Source organism: Culex quinquefasciatus, chromosome 2 (assembly GCF_015732765.1).
Source record: "Culex quinquefasciatus strain JHB chromosome 2, VPISU_Cqui_1.0_pri_paternal, whole genome shotgun sequence".
Classification (NCBI taxonomy): Eukaryota; Metazoa; Arthropoda; class Insecta; order Diptera; family Culicidae; genus Culex; species Culex quinquefasciatus.
In genome coordinates, this window is record NC_051862.1 from 104,879,562 (window position 1) to 104,896,340 (window position 16,779).

The 16,779-nt window shown below is 37.5% G+C and overlaps 1 protein-coding gene across 1 annotated transcript; it reads left to right on the plus strand.

Moving 5' to 3' along the window:
• Positions 1–15,503: 15,503 nt before the first annotated feature.
• On the plus strand, positions 15,504–16,533 carry LOC119767607. Its single transcript, XM_038256536.1, has 3 exons — positions 15,504–16,025; positions 16,086–16,185; positions 16,246–16,533. Exons 1-3 carry the CDS (start codon positions 15,893–15,895, stop codon positions 16,421–16,423), a joined length of 411 nt encoding a protein of 136 aa, XP_038112464.1. The 5' UTR covers positions 15,504–15,892; the 3' UTR covers positions 16,424–16,533.
• Positions 16,534–16,779: the final 246 nt, after the last annotated feature.

The following is a 16,779-nucleotide window of genomic DNA, read 5'->3' on the forward strand; positions in this document are numbered from 1 at the left end:
TGAACCTGAGAAAGAGCACGTGCGTGTACGAATTGGAAATAAACATCGTTGTTAGGTAGCCCCTTACAGCTGGCCGCGCAAAAATGGTCAGTTTTGGGCGCTAATAACTTCGCGGGAAAAAATCCTAAAAATATGGTGTCTTCGGAAAACTTGTTCTAAATTTAATGCAGGTTCTACATTTGAGAAATTGTAAGAATCGGATAATTATGGCGCTTTCCACAGGTAAAAAAGTAAAACAGTTGTTTTTCCCCATACATTTTGACGATTTTTCCCATACAAACTTTAAGCGATTGGAGGGAGGGGTTCCCGTGGTCAGAATGAGCTCAAATTTGGAATTTAGCCTAGTGATGGGTCAATCTTTGATTTCAGGGGGTAGCCCCAAAAAAGTCCGGATTTGGACCACCCTAGTATATATTGTATTGCAAGTTTATACACGGAACAAAATCCGGTCGGCGGATCCGAAAAATTTTCGCGATGAAATCGAAAACATTGGCTGTTTTCGAAATCATCACAAATGTTTCCGATTTTGAAAGATTTATCTTCGCATTTGGAAAAAAATGTTTGCGATATCGCAAACACCAAGTTTGCCGTGCCCTTTTCTGTGGCGCCCGACGCAGCCAATGCGTTACGCTGCTGTCAAAATCAGCAGCTCGCGCCGCTCGCGCAAACGGCTCAAACATAAACAAAAAGAAATTGCGCTGCAGTATTTATTTTTTGTTCGGCAAATCGCGAGTGAAATAATTATTAGTTAGTTGTTAGTGCGCTATAAAGGACTCAAGACCTCGGCGGCAAGGGCGTGCCCCGCCGTAAGAATCCTGCCATGGGCCATGCCATCTTGCCTGGGCCGTGGACGACGAGAAGCTGCAGCTGTTGCTGAAAAAGCTCAGTGTGAACGCGATTCCCGGCATCGAGGAGCACCGGCACCGAGCACAGATTACGGAAATCCTAGCCAAGCATAATCTCCCAGCTAGTACCGGAGGAAGCTGGTCACCGGTGCCGCGCGACGGAGGACGACCATGGCGTGCCGAAGCTTACGAAAAACTTCTGGGAGACGGAATGTTACGCAAAAGGTACAGGAGATTCCGGTTTCATAAATTGACTTCTCATTACCCCTCCTTTCTCTCATTCCCCCAGCATTCTGATTATCGTCAATCTGACTGATTGAGCGGGCGGTCAAATTCCGGACCACAGCCATCTTGATGAGAGCCGGAGGAACGGATCTGTAGCAAGATGCTGGGAATCAGGCTTAACCGTGGCTACCGACTTGCACGTCAAACAGATGACGTAGCACTCACATGGGGCAAGCTGCGAAACACAAACACATCGAGCATGTCATCGGCCGGAACGCGAAGAGATGGACCACTCCGCATCTGGACGGTATGTCCAGCGGTGACGAAACTGCGGGTTTGAAGAGTCAAAGTACCATAAGTGGCCGCTGAAGTCACGCGATTTATCCACGATACAGATGGAGAAGAGACCCCGAATCTCGTCTCGCAAAATGCGTAAAATGAGCCGACTTGGAGCAAACCCAGACCAACTGATGTGAAAGGCACCCACCACCGGACCCGTAATTTTTCTTTAATAAAAAAAATATTTCTATATTTTTTTAAATTTCCTAAATTCTAAAATTTATAAAATTTCTAAAAAACTGCAAAAATTCTCAACAATTTTCAAAAATTCTCAAAAAGTTCTCTAAAATTATCTAATTTTTTTATTTAATTCTCAAAAATTCTTTAAAAATCTCAAAAATTCTTAAAATTTCTCAAAAAATCCCAAAAAATCCCGAAAATTCTCAAAAGTTCTCTAATGTACTTCTCAATGAATCTAAAAAATCTCAAAATTTCTCAAAAAGTTCTCTAAAATTATCTATTTTTTTATTTAATTCTCAAAAGTTCTCAAAAATTCTCAAAAATTTTCAAATATTCTCAAAAACTTCTCTAAAATTATCAATATTTTTTTAATTTAATTCTCAAAAATTTTTTAAAAAATCTCAAAAATTCTTAAAAATTCTCAAAAATTCTTAAAAATTCTCAAAAATTTCCAAAAATTCTCAAAATTTCTCTTAAAATCTCAAAACATCTCAAAGAATCTCAAATCTCTCAAAAATAATCTATTTTTTTATTTAATTCTCAATAAATCTTAAAAAATCTCAAAAAATTTCTAAAATTCTCAAAAAGTTCTGTAAAATTATCTATTTTTTTTATTTAATTCTCAAAAATTCTCAAAAATTCCCAAAAAATCTCAAAAGTTTTCAAAAATACTAAAAATTCTCAAAACTTCCCAAAAATTCTCAAAAACTCTCAAAAATTCTCTCAAATTCTCAAAAATCTTCAAAAAGATCTCTAAAAATATCTAATTATTTTTCTAAAATTCTCAAAACATCATTTAAAAAAATCAAAAATTCTCAAAAAAATTTCAAAAAATCTCAAAAAATCTCAAAAAATCTCAAAAATTATCAAAAGGTTCTCTAAAAATATCTATTTTTTATGTAATTCTCAAAAGTTCCCAAAAAATCTCATAACAAAATTCCAAAAATATCAAAAAATTTCAAAAAATTTCTTAAAATTTCTTAAAATTTCTTAAAATTTCTTAAAATTTCTTAAAATTTCTTAAAATTTCTTAAAATTTCTTAAAATTTCTTAAAATTTCTTAAAATTTCTTAAAATTTCTTAAAATTTCTTCAAATTTCTTAAAATTTCTTAAAATTTCTTAAAATTTCTTAAAATTTCTTAAAATTTCTTAAAATTTCTTAAAATTTCTTAAAATTTCTTAAAATTTCTTAAAATTTCTTAAAATTTCTTAAAATTTCTAAAAATTTCTAAAAATTTCTAAAAAATCTAAAATTTTTTAAAAATTTCTAAAAATTTCTAAAAATTTCTAAAAATTTCTAAAAATTTCTAAAAATTTCTAAAAATTTCTAAAAATTTCTTAAAATTTCTAAAAATTTCTAAAAATTTCTAAAAATTTCTAAAAATTTCTAAAAATTTCTAAAAATTTCTAAAAATTTCTAAAAATTTCTAAAAATTTCTAAAAATTTCTAAAAATTTCTAAAAATTTCTAAAAATTTCTAAAAATTTCTAAAAATTTCTAAAATTTCTAAAATTTCTAAAATTTCTAAAATTTCTAAAATTTCTAAAAATTTCTAAAATTTCTAAAATTTCTAAAATTTCTAAAATTTCTAAAATTTCTAAAATTTCTAAAATTTCTAAAATTTCTAAAAATTTCTAAAATTTCTAAAATTTCTAAAATTTGTAAAATTTCCAAAATTTCCAAAATTTCCAAAATTTCCAAAATTTCCAAAATTTCCAAAATTTCCAAAATTTCCAAAATTTCCAAAATTTCCAAAATTTCCAAAATTTCCAAAATTTCCAAAATTTCCAAAATTTCCAAAATTTCCAAAATTTCCAAAATTTCCAAAATTTCCAAAATTTCCAAAATTTAAAAATTTCCAAAATTTAAAATTTAAAATTCTAAAATTTTAAAATTCTAAAATTCTAAAATTCTAAAATTCTAAAATTCTAAAATTTAAAATTTAAAATTCTAAAATTTAAAATTCTAAAATTCTAAAATTTAAAATTCTAAAATTCTAAAATTCTAAAATTCTAAAATTCTAAAATTTAAAATTTAAAATTCTAAAATTTAAAATTTAAAATTCTAAAATTCTAAAATTCTAAAATTCTAAAATTCTAAAATTCTAAAATTCTAAAATTCTAAAATTCTAAAATTCTAAAATTTAAAATTCTAAAATTCTAAAATTCTAAAATTCTAAAATTCTAAAATTCTAAAATTCTAAAATTCTAAAATTCTAAAATTCTAAAATTCTAAAATTCTAAAATTTAAAATTCTAAAATTCTAAAATTCTAAAATTTAAAATTCTAAAATTCTAAAATTCTAAAATTCTAAAATTCTAAAATTCTAAAATTTAAAATTCTAAAATTCTAAAATTCTAAAATTCTAAAATTCTAAAATTCTAAAATTCTAAAATTCTAAAATTTAAAATTCTAAAATTTAAAATTCTAAAATTCTAAAATTCTAAAATTCTAAAATTCTAAAATTTAAAATTCTAAAATTCTAAAATTCTAAAATTCTAAAATTCTAAAATTTAAAATTTAAAATTCTAAAATTCTAAAATTCTAAAATTCTAAAATTCTAAAATTCTAAAATTCTAAAATTCTAAAATTCTAAAATTCTAAAATTCTAAAATTCTAAAATTCTAAAATTCTAAAATTCTAAAATTCTAAAATTCTAAAATTCTAAAATTCTAAAATTCTAAAATTCTAAAATTCTAAAATTCTAAAATTCTAAAATTCTAAAATTCTAAAATTCTAAAATTCTAAAATTCTAAAATTCTAAAATTCTAAAATTCTAAAATTTAAAATTCTAAAATTCTAAAATTCTAAAATTCTAAAATTCTAAAATTCTAAAATTCTAAAATTCTAAAATTCTAAAATTCTAAAATTCTAAAATTCTAAAATTCTAAAATTCTAAAATTCTAAAATTCTAAAATTCGAAAATTCGAAAATTCGAAAATTCGAAAATTCGAAAATTCGAAAATTCGAAAATTTGAAAATTCGAAAATTCTAAAATTCGAAAATTCTAAAATTCTAAAATTCTAAAATTCTAAAATTCTAAAATTCTAAAATTCTAAAATTCTGAAATTCTAAAATTCTAAAATTCTAAAATTCTAAAATTCTAAAATTCTAAAATTCTAAAATTCTAAAATTCTAAAATTCTAAAATTCTAAAATTCTAAAATTCTAAAATTCTAAAATTCTAAAATTCTAAAATTCTAAAATTCTAAAATTCTTAAATTTCTAGATATTTAGAATTATAGAATTTGAGAATTTTTGAGAAATTTTAAGAAATTCAAAAAAGTTTTGAGAATTTTTGAGAATTATAAAGAATTTTTGAATTTTTTTGAGAGTATTTGAGAATATTTGAGAAATTTTGAGAATTTTCCAGAATTTTTTGAATTTTTATAATTTTTGAGAATTTTAGAAATTTTTTGAAAAAAAAATATTTTTTTTTTAATTAAGGAAATTTTTAAAGAATTTTTGAGAGGCAAATACAAAAAAATATATAATTTTAAAGAACGTTTTGAGATTTTTGAAAATTTTAGAAAATTTAAAATTTTTTTTAAAATTTTAGATTAATTTTGAAATTTTTTGAAATTTTTTGAGAATTTTCGAGATTTTTTGAGAATTTTAGAGAATTTTATAGAATTTTAGAGAATTTTAGAGAATTTTAGAGAATTTAAGAGAATTTAAGAGAATTTAAAAGAATTTTAGGGATTTTTAGAAAATTTTTGAGATTTTTAGAGAATTTTAAGAATTTATGTGATTTTTTTTTGAATTTTAGAGATTTTTATAGATTTTAGAGAATTTTAGTGATTTTTTGAAATTTTTTGAGAATATTGAGAAGTTTTGAAATTTCATGAGAATTTTTATAAATTTTGGGGTATTTGGAATTTTTGATATTTTTTTGAGAATTTTCAGAGAACTTTTTAAAAAAATTTGAGATTTTTTGAAAACTTTTGAGAATTTTTGAGAGGTTTTGAGAATTTTTGGGAAGTTTTGAGAATTTAATAAAAAAAAAAATAGATAATTTTAGAGAACTTAAGAGGATTTAAGAGAAATTAGAAAATTTTAGAGAATTGCAGAGGATTTTAGAAAATTTTAGAAAATTATAGAGAATTCTGGAGAATTTTGAAGAATTTGAGAGAACTTTTGAGAGTTTTGTAGAATTTAAGATATTGGTAGAGAATTGTAGATAATTTTTTAGAGGTTAATTTGGTGTTCTCTTTCGCAGTCCACGGCTCGCAGTTGCAGCGTGAGTTCGGCGAACACCTTCACAGATCCGACTGCTGGCGGAGATTCTGGGGACTTGTTCCAGGACGAGCCAGCTCGCTGCGCGACGCGGGAAATCAGCCAGATCGATGACCCGAGCACGCTGCACCGGTCTCAACACCTCTATCCGAGTGGCCCCGCCGCCGACGTCACCGAGCACGAGAAGGACCTGTACAAACATTACCAAAAAACATAGCTGCCGCGGTGCCGGCCACAAAGACTTTGGCAAGTGGAGCATCAACGAGTGCATTTCGGCCACTCCACCTTCTTTTCTTACTGCTAGCACCGGGACTCACGTCACGGGGAGTAACATTCCAACGGCGGCACCGACGCCCAGCGGTAACCTGCTGCCCCACGGACATAGAGGACGGCCAGATCAGAACAATCGACTCGTTCGAACCTTCACAAGTCAAAGGCAAAACAAATCGAAAAAAAAATTCCGTGGTAAACCGCTCACAGAATTGCTTTGATTTGGTTTTGAATAATGATTAAATAAATAAAAACATTGAAACCTCTTCTTCTGCTTATTTTGAACATTGAAACCTCTTCTTCTTCTTATTTCCATCCAAAATTTGAAAAGCAACGGTCAATTCAAAACAGTAAATATTGTAGTGGCTGCGTGCTGCGTGCTTTTGGCAGGCATGCGTTACGGCGTTACGTTTGCGATATCGAAAATCACCGTTTGCGATATTGGAAGCAATGCTTCCTGCTGACGGGTGTAAACGGAGGTTTGCGATTGGTAGAGCAAATCGGAAGCAAAGTTTGCGATTCCGCAAACCGGATTTTGTTCCGTGTATTATTAAATTATGGATAAGCTAATACATCCCCACTTTAAGGACACAACCCCTCCCTCCTCTTTCTTTCACCCCCGCCCCCCCTCCCCTCCTCCCCTCTAACTAAATTTTGTTAAGCGTAATAAATTCATTTTTAGTCAAATATTTACTATTTACTGCTGTGTGTTTCTTTTTGTGAGTCCATGCCATATAACTTGAGACCCCCCTACCCTTACGGGCATAAATTGCGAAAATTTTAATTGTTAAATCAAATAACAAATAACAAAAATTAATTTTATTCAAAATAATAATTATGAAGCAAAACGATAAAATACAAAACATATTCTAACTAATCCTAATGTTCTTTTTCATGAAAATTCATTTGATTATAGAGTTTCTGACGGCTTCAGGATATGTTAAAGGTACTTTTTATGATGTTTTGTACTAACCAACATAGAACTTAAATGTGGATCAGTTTCATGGATTGATCGCAGAAATTCATCATGCTGTGTGTGTGTGTGCAACCAACCAAACGGGACCACGCGGCTGCTTCTTACAAATTGAGTTTTTTCCATGTATTTTTTGATCTACATTCTATACATGCAAATAACTCGCATAGGCATTTGGAAGGTGTTAGCTCTGCCGAGCTTCGGTGACCCATTTCTACGCTGGCTAGCCGAGCGCGAGGTACTTCCGCTTTATCGACAAGCCCCGCCCTGAAGAACGTTTGCACCAATCGGGTTCAAACGTTATTTAGAACTTCCGAACCCTTGTCAAATGGACAAGGACCCAGCGCGTATATAGTTGTTGATAGTAACAGTATTCCTAATTCCCAGTCAGAGCTCACCAAGCCGCGATGGCCTAGTGGGTAGCATTTTTGCCTACCAATCCAGAGGACGGGGATTCGAACCCCGACTCGAGCGACTTTGATTTTTCGTTCATGTTTAGAGTTTCAAGATTTATATTTCCTATACTTTCTCGTTGGGAGCAGATGGGTATCGAACCCAGGACCATTCGCTTACAAAGCGAACACCGTAACCAGTCAGCCACGGCCGCTCCTATCGCAGAAATTCATCATGCTAAGTCAATATTTTGCTGAAAACTTTTTTGGTATCAAACTGAGATTCTCCAGTTTCGCTTGAGAAACTTCGGTACGAATACCTTATTTTGACTAAGGTACTCAATTTTAAATGTAGGCAACAGAAAATTCCAATAACGAATTCTTGAAACCAGGTATTGATTTTTGAAGCGACGATGCCCACGAAGTTATTTTGTTATTTTGTTATTTTTTCTTTATTGGAGGTGGACAAAAGCCCCCTTGAGCTGTGTCTGGTATTATTCAAGACACTTTCTTAAAAAGGCACAAAACCACCTCATCTTATCGCATCAACAAGTACACAAAACTCAAATGATACAAGACGGGTTCACTCTTAAAACTAACTCAATAAATTAACATAAATATCACAGTTCTAAAATCTACGTGTGTATCGTCAGGTTAGGGATGGGATTTCAGGTGATTAAGGAATCGTTTTTTGATTGTGTCACGGGAGATGTCAAAGTCAAACAGATCTGAGCACAAGTTAAAAACACGACACATACTAGAAACCGGTTCGTTCTGCCCGTAGTTTGTGAGAGCCCTGCGGACAGTCAAGAATGAGTGATTACGGAGTACGCGAGGGCGAGTGTTTATGTTGACCATTTGCAAAACGACAGGACAATCGATGGACGAACGAAGGAGATCTGCAACGAAAGTCGCCTTGGCAACGTCACGTCTTACTGTAAGAAGTTCGAGATTAAGCATTTTACAGCGCTCTGGGTAACTCGGCGGATTTTTTTTTTTTTTCATAAAATTATTTTTATTAGGTCCTTTTCGGTACTGGGACCTGGTTAGGACCGAGTCGGCTTTTGTAATTACAAAAAACTTAATAATTACAGAGGATCTTGTGTGTAAATGTTAGTGGGAGGGGAAACTCGGCGGATTGGCGGGATCAGGCCAGATAATGTGACGTTGCGCGTACTTAACGAACTTCCGTTGCACTGTTTCTACGCGTTGAATCGCGTTTTGGTAGAAGGGAGCCCAAACAGTACAACAATACTCCAAAGTAGAGCGAACCAACGAACAATAAAGAGCTTTGAGACAGCCTAAATCCCGGAAGTTTTGTAACCGTTCGGAACCTCACTCGTGAAGGTTACCGCGATTTACGCGATTTGTTTACCGTTTAATGTAAAAGTTGGGAAGTGTTCGCGCGTCAAGTGTATTGTCTCCGGTAAACGACCCAGCAAGTGACGTCCACCAAGAACGCAGCCAGCAGAAGCTTCCGAAAACGACCACCAGAGGACCTCGTCGGCAGTGGGCGGAAGAGAGGTGACATGACGGTAGGTTGGAAGGTCAGGGAAAAGGCGCGGAAAGAGGAGAGGAAAGACGAAGACCGTCAACCGCCAAGGACTCCTTAAGACTCGTCCAATTGCCCGGAAAGAGTCATAGCGAACAGTTGGACCGCTACAACTCCACTGTTTCGCCGAGTAGTGTCAGTGCACGGCCACGGCCGTGAGTGATAGTGCCCGCGGGAACCAGGAGTGTTTGGGACCGCTGAAGGACATCAGGTATGTCCACAAAACCCGCCAGTTTGCCAACCCTAACGACCACATCCGCCTAACCAACAAATCCAACCGTCATGGCTCACCTAACCTCAACCATCACCTCCAGGACCCCTCGTACTTCGTACGCCAAAAACCCAGTCCGCAACCGGACGTGGACCCGTGTCGAGCCTGCGCCTCATCCGGGTATCCCGGACACCCTCGATGGTGCTCCGAAGGTCGTAGGACGCAACCATCCACGACGGAGAGCAGGCCGACCAGTGAGTAACGAGGAGGAACCGTTAACGACCGCAGCCGGTCGAGTACGCCATCCAGTACACCAACCCCGGAGGCTGCGCCACGAGACGGCGAGCGCCGGAGCTGCAGCTAGCGGCTGCGCCGCATGACGGCGAGTAGCAGCAACCACAACAGTAGAAGAGGAAGCGGCGTTACCGGAAGCTGAGTCGGAGTACGGGGCCCCGAGAAGAAGGAAGAGCAGAGAGAAGGTCAGATAGCTGTAAGAAAGTGGGAGGAAAATAGAAAGAGTTCAACCAAGATTGTGGAGTTTTCACTGGATTCCGACGCATTTCCCAGCTTACCGCGATTCAGGACCGCAAGCATGCCGACCCTGAGGCTACATGAGGGAGTCTCGGTAGCGCTCGTGAGCCGGTGGTAACCCGACAGTTACAGTTTTTAGCAATTCTGAAGATGAAGCCAAGAGTTTTGGAAGCCTTGGAGACTGTATACGTGATGTGGTCAGTAAACGTCATTTTGCTATCCAGCATCACACCTAAATCTTTCACACAAGAGGTCCTGGGTATGGTGGTGTTTGAAAGTGTGTAGTCAAAGGAAATGGTATTGCGCTTGCGTGTGAAAGAGATGACCGAGCACTTGGAAGCGTTCAGAACCATCCTGTTGTCGGAGCACCAGTTGGCGAACCGGTTGAGCTGCTCCTGAAGAATCTGGCAGTCGGTATCATTCTCGACAACGACGAACAGCTTGATGTCATCCGCATAGAATAAAGAAAATAACAAAATAACAAAGTGATCTTAGACTGGTTGCAACGCGGCTCTACTTTGTTCTAGCTGTTTCATTTTTCAAATAGAACTGAAACAGACCACCCGCAACGCGGAGTTGCAGTTTTATTTTTCGAGCAGTATTTTGAAACCGGAATAAAACTGCTCGACGAGTTTGTTTCAAACGTGAGACGATTTGGAACTGGAATAGAACTCAGTTTCAAAAAAATCAGATATATAGAGATATCCACGTATTCTTACACACACACTATGATGCTGTGTTGATAATCATACGCACACAATTAAAAGCATTTTTTTGAAACAACATTTAGATCAGCGCGTTGCGAGCACCGTGTTCTAGTTTCATTTCCGCCAGTTCTAAAAATTTAAAACTGCTCGCAATTTGAAACAATTATAAAACTTCACGTTGCAACCAGTCTTAGTTTCATGTTTAGCATCGGTTAGCAAAAAAAGTACTCGATTAACAAACACAAAAAAAAAAGTTTTGTCAAAAACATGCTTCAGTTATTCAATGAAAACTTCAGTTTTTGGTTTGGAAACAACATTTTATCTATTAATAGTTTCAAAGGTTATCTCATTACCTTTCCAACGATGTATAATTGTCCTAATAAAATATTTAAAATGGCTGAGCTATGTTAAAATTAAACAATCAGCCTTTTTTACGAAAAACGCTAGTTTTTTACTCCATTTTTTGACTTTCAGCTTGCGTATCTCCGTAATGAACAAACTTAGAGCTTTGAAAATTTGGATTTTTCTTAGTTAGAATGTTTACTTTCGAGAAAAAAATACCAAAAAAATTTGGAGAAGGTCACTTTTTTGAAACTTGGCCACCCAATGTACCATAGTGCAATCTTCCGCGGAAAGACCAGCTGGGGGAAAACGCCCAGCAGCACAAAGCGCGCGTCAAGTGCGCGAACTGTGGTGGAAACCACATGGCGAATTTCCGTGGCTGTGCCGCGCGGAAAAAGTACCTCGAGGAGCAGGACAAGAAGAAGAAAGCGCCAGCGTCCCGCCAACCTCCGAAGACTTCGAGCTCGAACGCTGCAGCAGCTGGCGGCGGAGCGGTTCCATCGACCAACCCAGCGTTCCCTCCTGGTTGGGGAGGTTCGTTCGCTAGAGTAGCCGCTTCTGGGGGCGGTTCTCCCCCGGGACAAGCTGATGTTACCGGTCTTCACGCTTCCTGAGTTTTTCGCCCTTGCTGGAGAGATGCTCACGCGCTTTCGTGCCTGCCGAAACAAGGCAGAACAATTCCAAGCTCTCAGTGAGCTGATGATGAAGTACATCTACAACGGATAAGCTGCCTTGTCCAGTGAAGCTTTTCGACGTCAATAGACAAAACATACTGTGATTTAGTTATAAGCTTTTCTATTTCTATCCTTTTCCTTAGTAAATCTAGAAGGTTTTTTTTTAATTTTTCCTTCTCTTGCCAAATCCATTGTTAGTGTTGTGGACGGCAACACTGCGAGAGTGTACACAGAAAGCCGAGTCTATTCGTGCACTCTGCGCGCCGCTGGGCTCTCCAGTTGCAGCATAGCTGTCACTGGTTGATGCCGTGACAGCGCATAGATGTGATCTGTCATTTTAAAGTGTTGTTATGTTTTGTTGATTCTTTCGTTGTTCGTGAATAAATGTAGTCGTTCGTTTGTTAGTTCTAGTAAAGAACCTTGTTTTAATTTGTTTGTTTCTGTCCGTAATCGTCTGGTCCTTGTGGTGTGGACCGCGTTAAGACGGGTCGCGGCCGGATCCAACAGTGGCGACGAGGATTTTAGCCGGATTTGGCCGGAGAGCAAAATCGTTCGCTCGTCCCGGCACCCGCGCGTTTTGAGGAGGTGAAATCGACCATGGCGGAAAACGGTCCAGAGCGCGATGGCGACGTGCAGCGGACTCATCAGCAGCAACAAAATGGTGAGCTTGATGGTGTCCCGGCTCAACAGTCGCAGCGGCAACCTGTTTTCCCGGCCCAGCAGTGGTGCGAAATTCCTCTCCCTTATCCGTCATCACCCGAGAATGCAGCGGCAGCGCAGGTGATGAGCGGTGAATTCGAGCTGCAAGAAATTATGCAGCGGCACAATTTGGCCATGATGCAGCTGATTCAGCAGCAGAACGACGACTTCTCGCAGATGATGGTGTCTCTGCAGGAGATATTCTTCGATTGGTGCGTGTCGAGTTTGGCGTTGACCGGAGGTTTGGAGACCTTGCCGGTGGAATCAACGAGCCGTGACGACTTGGTACCTGAAGAAGGTGGAGAGCTGCGGTACGAGTGTGAGCGACTTCTCGCTACGCAGCACGTTGGGAAGATCGATCCTTGCTCCCCGGAAGTAGATACGGCACAGCTCGGCATGGAGTGCAGCTGTATGGAGCCGTTAGTAACTGAGAGGGGGAGGCAGGAAGAAGAAGACACGGTGAGCATGCAGCTGGAACGGTCGCAGGTCGAGGCGAACGGATTTCCTCGACGCCTGGCAGAAACCACGCGCATCGTCACCGTGATCACCGATGAACCGGGGACTGGGAGTAGCTCGTCGCTCCAAGATAAGTTTTGCGGTCACGCAGCATGCAGCAGTCGTCGACAATCCGTCGGAATGTTCCTTGCTGAGAAGTTGAAGTTCGCCAGAAGAGATGAAGTCGTCTTCGGCCAAGATCCCGCGGTGTTTATAAGCCGGGATGTGCCGACATTCGTCCTACACCACAAAAGAGCCATTCGGAGAGCGAGAATAAAGAAGCTGTTTCGCTCTCATCGACCTCGTCTGCGCCCAAGAACAAGATGGAAGTTTGTGGCGCCAGTCCGTCGAAGCGTGAACCATTGCTGCGTAGATTGGGTTCACCGTTTCCTGAGCGGGTCAGATCTCCTCGCTGTTCTTCCTGGTCCGGAGAACCCGAGTCGAGTCCGGAAGTTGACCTTCGGAATTTAGAGGGGAGATGTTGTGGACGGCAACACTGCGAGAGTGTACACAGAAAGCCGAGTCTATTCGTGCACTCTGCGCGCCGCTGGGCTCTCCAGTTGCAGCATAGCTGTCACTGGTTGATGCCGTGACAGCGCATAGATGTGATCTGTCATTTTAAAGTGTTGTTATGTTTTGTTGATTCTTTCGTTGTTCGTGAATAAATGTAGTCGTTCGTTTGTTAGTTCTAGTAAAGAACCTTGTTTTAATTTGTTTGTTTCTGTCCGTAATCGTCTGGTCCTTGTGGTGTGCACCGCGTTAAGACGGGTCGCGGCCGGATCCAACAGTTAGAATATCCAATTACATCAAAATGAATTATAGTTCAAATCATAGTTGAAAGGAACTCCAAAACTCTATTAGGTTATAAGAAATACGGAATTGTTAATTGATTATTTACTAATAAAATAAATTGAATTGAAAAATGTTTATCCACAAATGATATACCGTCAGTGGTGGTGACTTTTGGTCAAAAAACGATATTACTGTTGTTATTTCAACACAATAAAAACATTCCAAATTATATTAGCATTAGCATTAGCATTTGGAGGACGCCCCACCACCGGAAGGCTCCACAACGCTTATCCCACTGTTTGGTATGGTTGTGTTAGACCCTCATCCGGAACAATAATCCAACACGGGAGATACCATGTCTTCATCTTTTGATGTTTATTTATTTATTTATTTATTTATTTATTCGTCAAACATACGTAGACTACATGATCGTTGCTTAGTTTCTAATTACAAGGGGGGAACATCTATCTTTGATTGTAGAACTGTTTTTTCATGGTGGATTTTGTCATTGTGAAATCGATTATGTTATTATATTTGTTATAAGTTTCCATCATTCTATTCATGGGCCCGTGTTTAGCGTAGTCAGTTCTGCGAAAATGCAATGCGAAAGGCTCACGTGTTCTCAATACGCGTGTGGGTTCATAGAAATTTAATGTTTGTAACAACTCTGGAGAATTAATTCGGTTTGCAATAAGATCATTTACGAACGAGAGAGAAGCGAATTCACGACGCTTTACAAGTGTTTCTAAGCTTATTAACATACATCGTGCAATATACGAAGGAAGAGGAAACACTGTCCACCCTAGTTTACGAAGAGCAAATAGTAAAAATTGTTTTTGCACTGATTCAATACGAGTGTGTAATACAGCCCAGGGCATAAGGGGGTCCACGCCGGGTCCAAGCTATCCTCGGGGAAATGAAGGAATGTTAGTAAACACCTATCTAAAAGTGCGCAGGGACCCCTACGTCACCTTAGTGGTATACACTAAAACCCCCGTTTACGCGCAGGCGTTACGCTTTTTGTTTGGTTAATTTCTCGAAAACAGTGTAATGTTTTTACATTCTTTTGAAAGCAATTTGTAGATCTGCACAAGACCTATAAATCGCTTTAAAAAGATTGCAAAAATATTGCGTCGTTCCAGAGAAATCGACGAAATACAAAGCGTAACGCCTGAGCGTAAACCGGGGTTTTAGTGTAGATGTTTTTTTTAGTAGGAGAGGTAGAACCCTAGGATATACCCCGAAAGGTATTGCGGGCGAATCAAGTAGAGTTAGTTTTTTTATTATTAAACTTATACTTGTGATTGTATAGTGTTAAAGATGCATGATTTATATTTTTTATATTTTAAACCACGGCAGAAACAACGCGACGAAGCCGTGCATGAATAAATTGACTGTTACAAAAAAATGAGGAAATTCAGGTGAAAGCAATGCTGATTAAACACAGTTTTAACATGTCTGCTGTTAAACTCAAGCTACCGACTGTAAGAGTACAGAGAAGTTTATATTTTTCTTTAAATTATTTTATGTTTAAGCGAAATTCGAGGTTTGAAATGATTTAACGCATAATTGGAATCTTGATTTTAAACTATTACAGCGATGCGGAGTGAACATTCATTATTTATAGGTATATTTGTTTTATTTAAATGTAAGATGTAGAAGCTAAATTAAAACGACCGATTGAAAAAGTATACCTAGTTAATATGTTAACTTTTTGTTGTAATGAGTAAATCAGCATATTTAAGTGTAATATAGGGGTATTCAATAGGGCCGGGTCGATGACAATAGTTGCGTTGTTTATGAATTCAATGAATTGTATGTATGTTGGAGTGAGTGTGAATGTCTGTAGTGTATTATTTAATTTGTAAATGTGTTTGACAAGTACAAGTTTTATAACGGTTTGATCTCACCAAATTTGCAGCAAAAAGGATCAGCTCCCTATTAAATCGCTTTCGACTCCTCTTGATCCGGTAGCATCATCAACAATCTCTTTCCTAATGTCGCTGCTTGTTATCTCCGATTCATCATTAGAACACCTTTTTCCCCGAGGGGCGGGACAGTAGTAAAAAATTTAATAATTTAATTAATTAACTGCTGAAATTAATTAATTAACGAGAAATTAACGATTGTTTACGATCAAAACATCGCCACCTATTTTTACACCACATTGATTTGACAGTTCGATATTGCGCACAATTGTTGTTGTTGTTTTTGTTGAGCCGCAAGCGGGAGAAAACTTTGTCGGCGTGCTCGATGGGGGAACCACACACCAACCATACCATATCCGAGCGGAACAACATGCTCAAGTGTACCGTCTGCGTGTTATCTTCCCTGTGCGATCACGTTCCGGCTGCTTCTTCCATCGACGCTATCGACGTGGACGAGGACGTGGACTTGCTATAGTACTTGTCGCAAGCGAGGTCGCAAGTGATGTTCTGCCGCCGGAAGAAATCCTGCCAGCCCGACAACAGGAATCGGACTTTACCGGCCAGCAACGACGCGCTAGAAGAAATCATCGATCACAGCGCTCTCTTCGGTCGACCTGATGCACGTCAAGATGAAGGTAGTTTTTGAAAATTTGGTGAAAATGCAGCTCATAACTTTGTTTTCTCTGCACCCACAGTGAACGATCAACTCTTCAAGGCGTCATATCAGAAACGGTTTCTGCTGGCGGACGCATTCAACAATTCAGTCCATGTCAGCCGAGAAATGCCACGTTGGATGTAAGATTATTGAAAAGATGGTGAAGAAGCAGTTACTAATTTCGCTATCGCCATCCACAGACCAAAATTTGGGACCTGTCTTTTCACCGCCATTCCCCCCAAGTACCAGGAGGCCTGTCAGAAATGTCTCCAGCTGCCGGCTTGTTTCGTCGATGTGAAGCTTACTGTTGCTTTCCCAACACTCGCTGCGATGTCATACGACCCGGCCCCTGTTCCCGGAGGACGATGCCATCCTTGAGGATCTGGTCTTCTCAGCCGACGTCGTGATGTCAAACAATCATGAACGACCAGCTGATCGTGGGAAGCATAAACACAAGCAGAAGATAGTTTTTTTTATTTTTTTTTTATTCAAGAAACTCAAAGCCAAAAGTATCAACACGCAGCCAAATAAAAAATTCGAAAAAATAATTGCACTTTTATGTATGTGCCGATGCATCTTTCTTTCTTTTCCATTTATTTTGTTGCATTTATTTCATAAAAATAAATAGTTAGCACACTTCCGAAACGACTGCACGACACAGTGCCGTGCTGGCAAAAACGCCAGCGCAACCGCCAGGAGCCATCCGGCCACGGGGAAATCCCTTATTCGAAGAG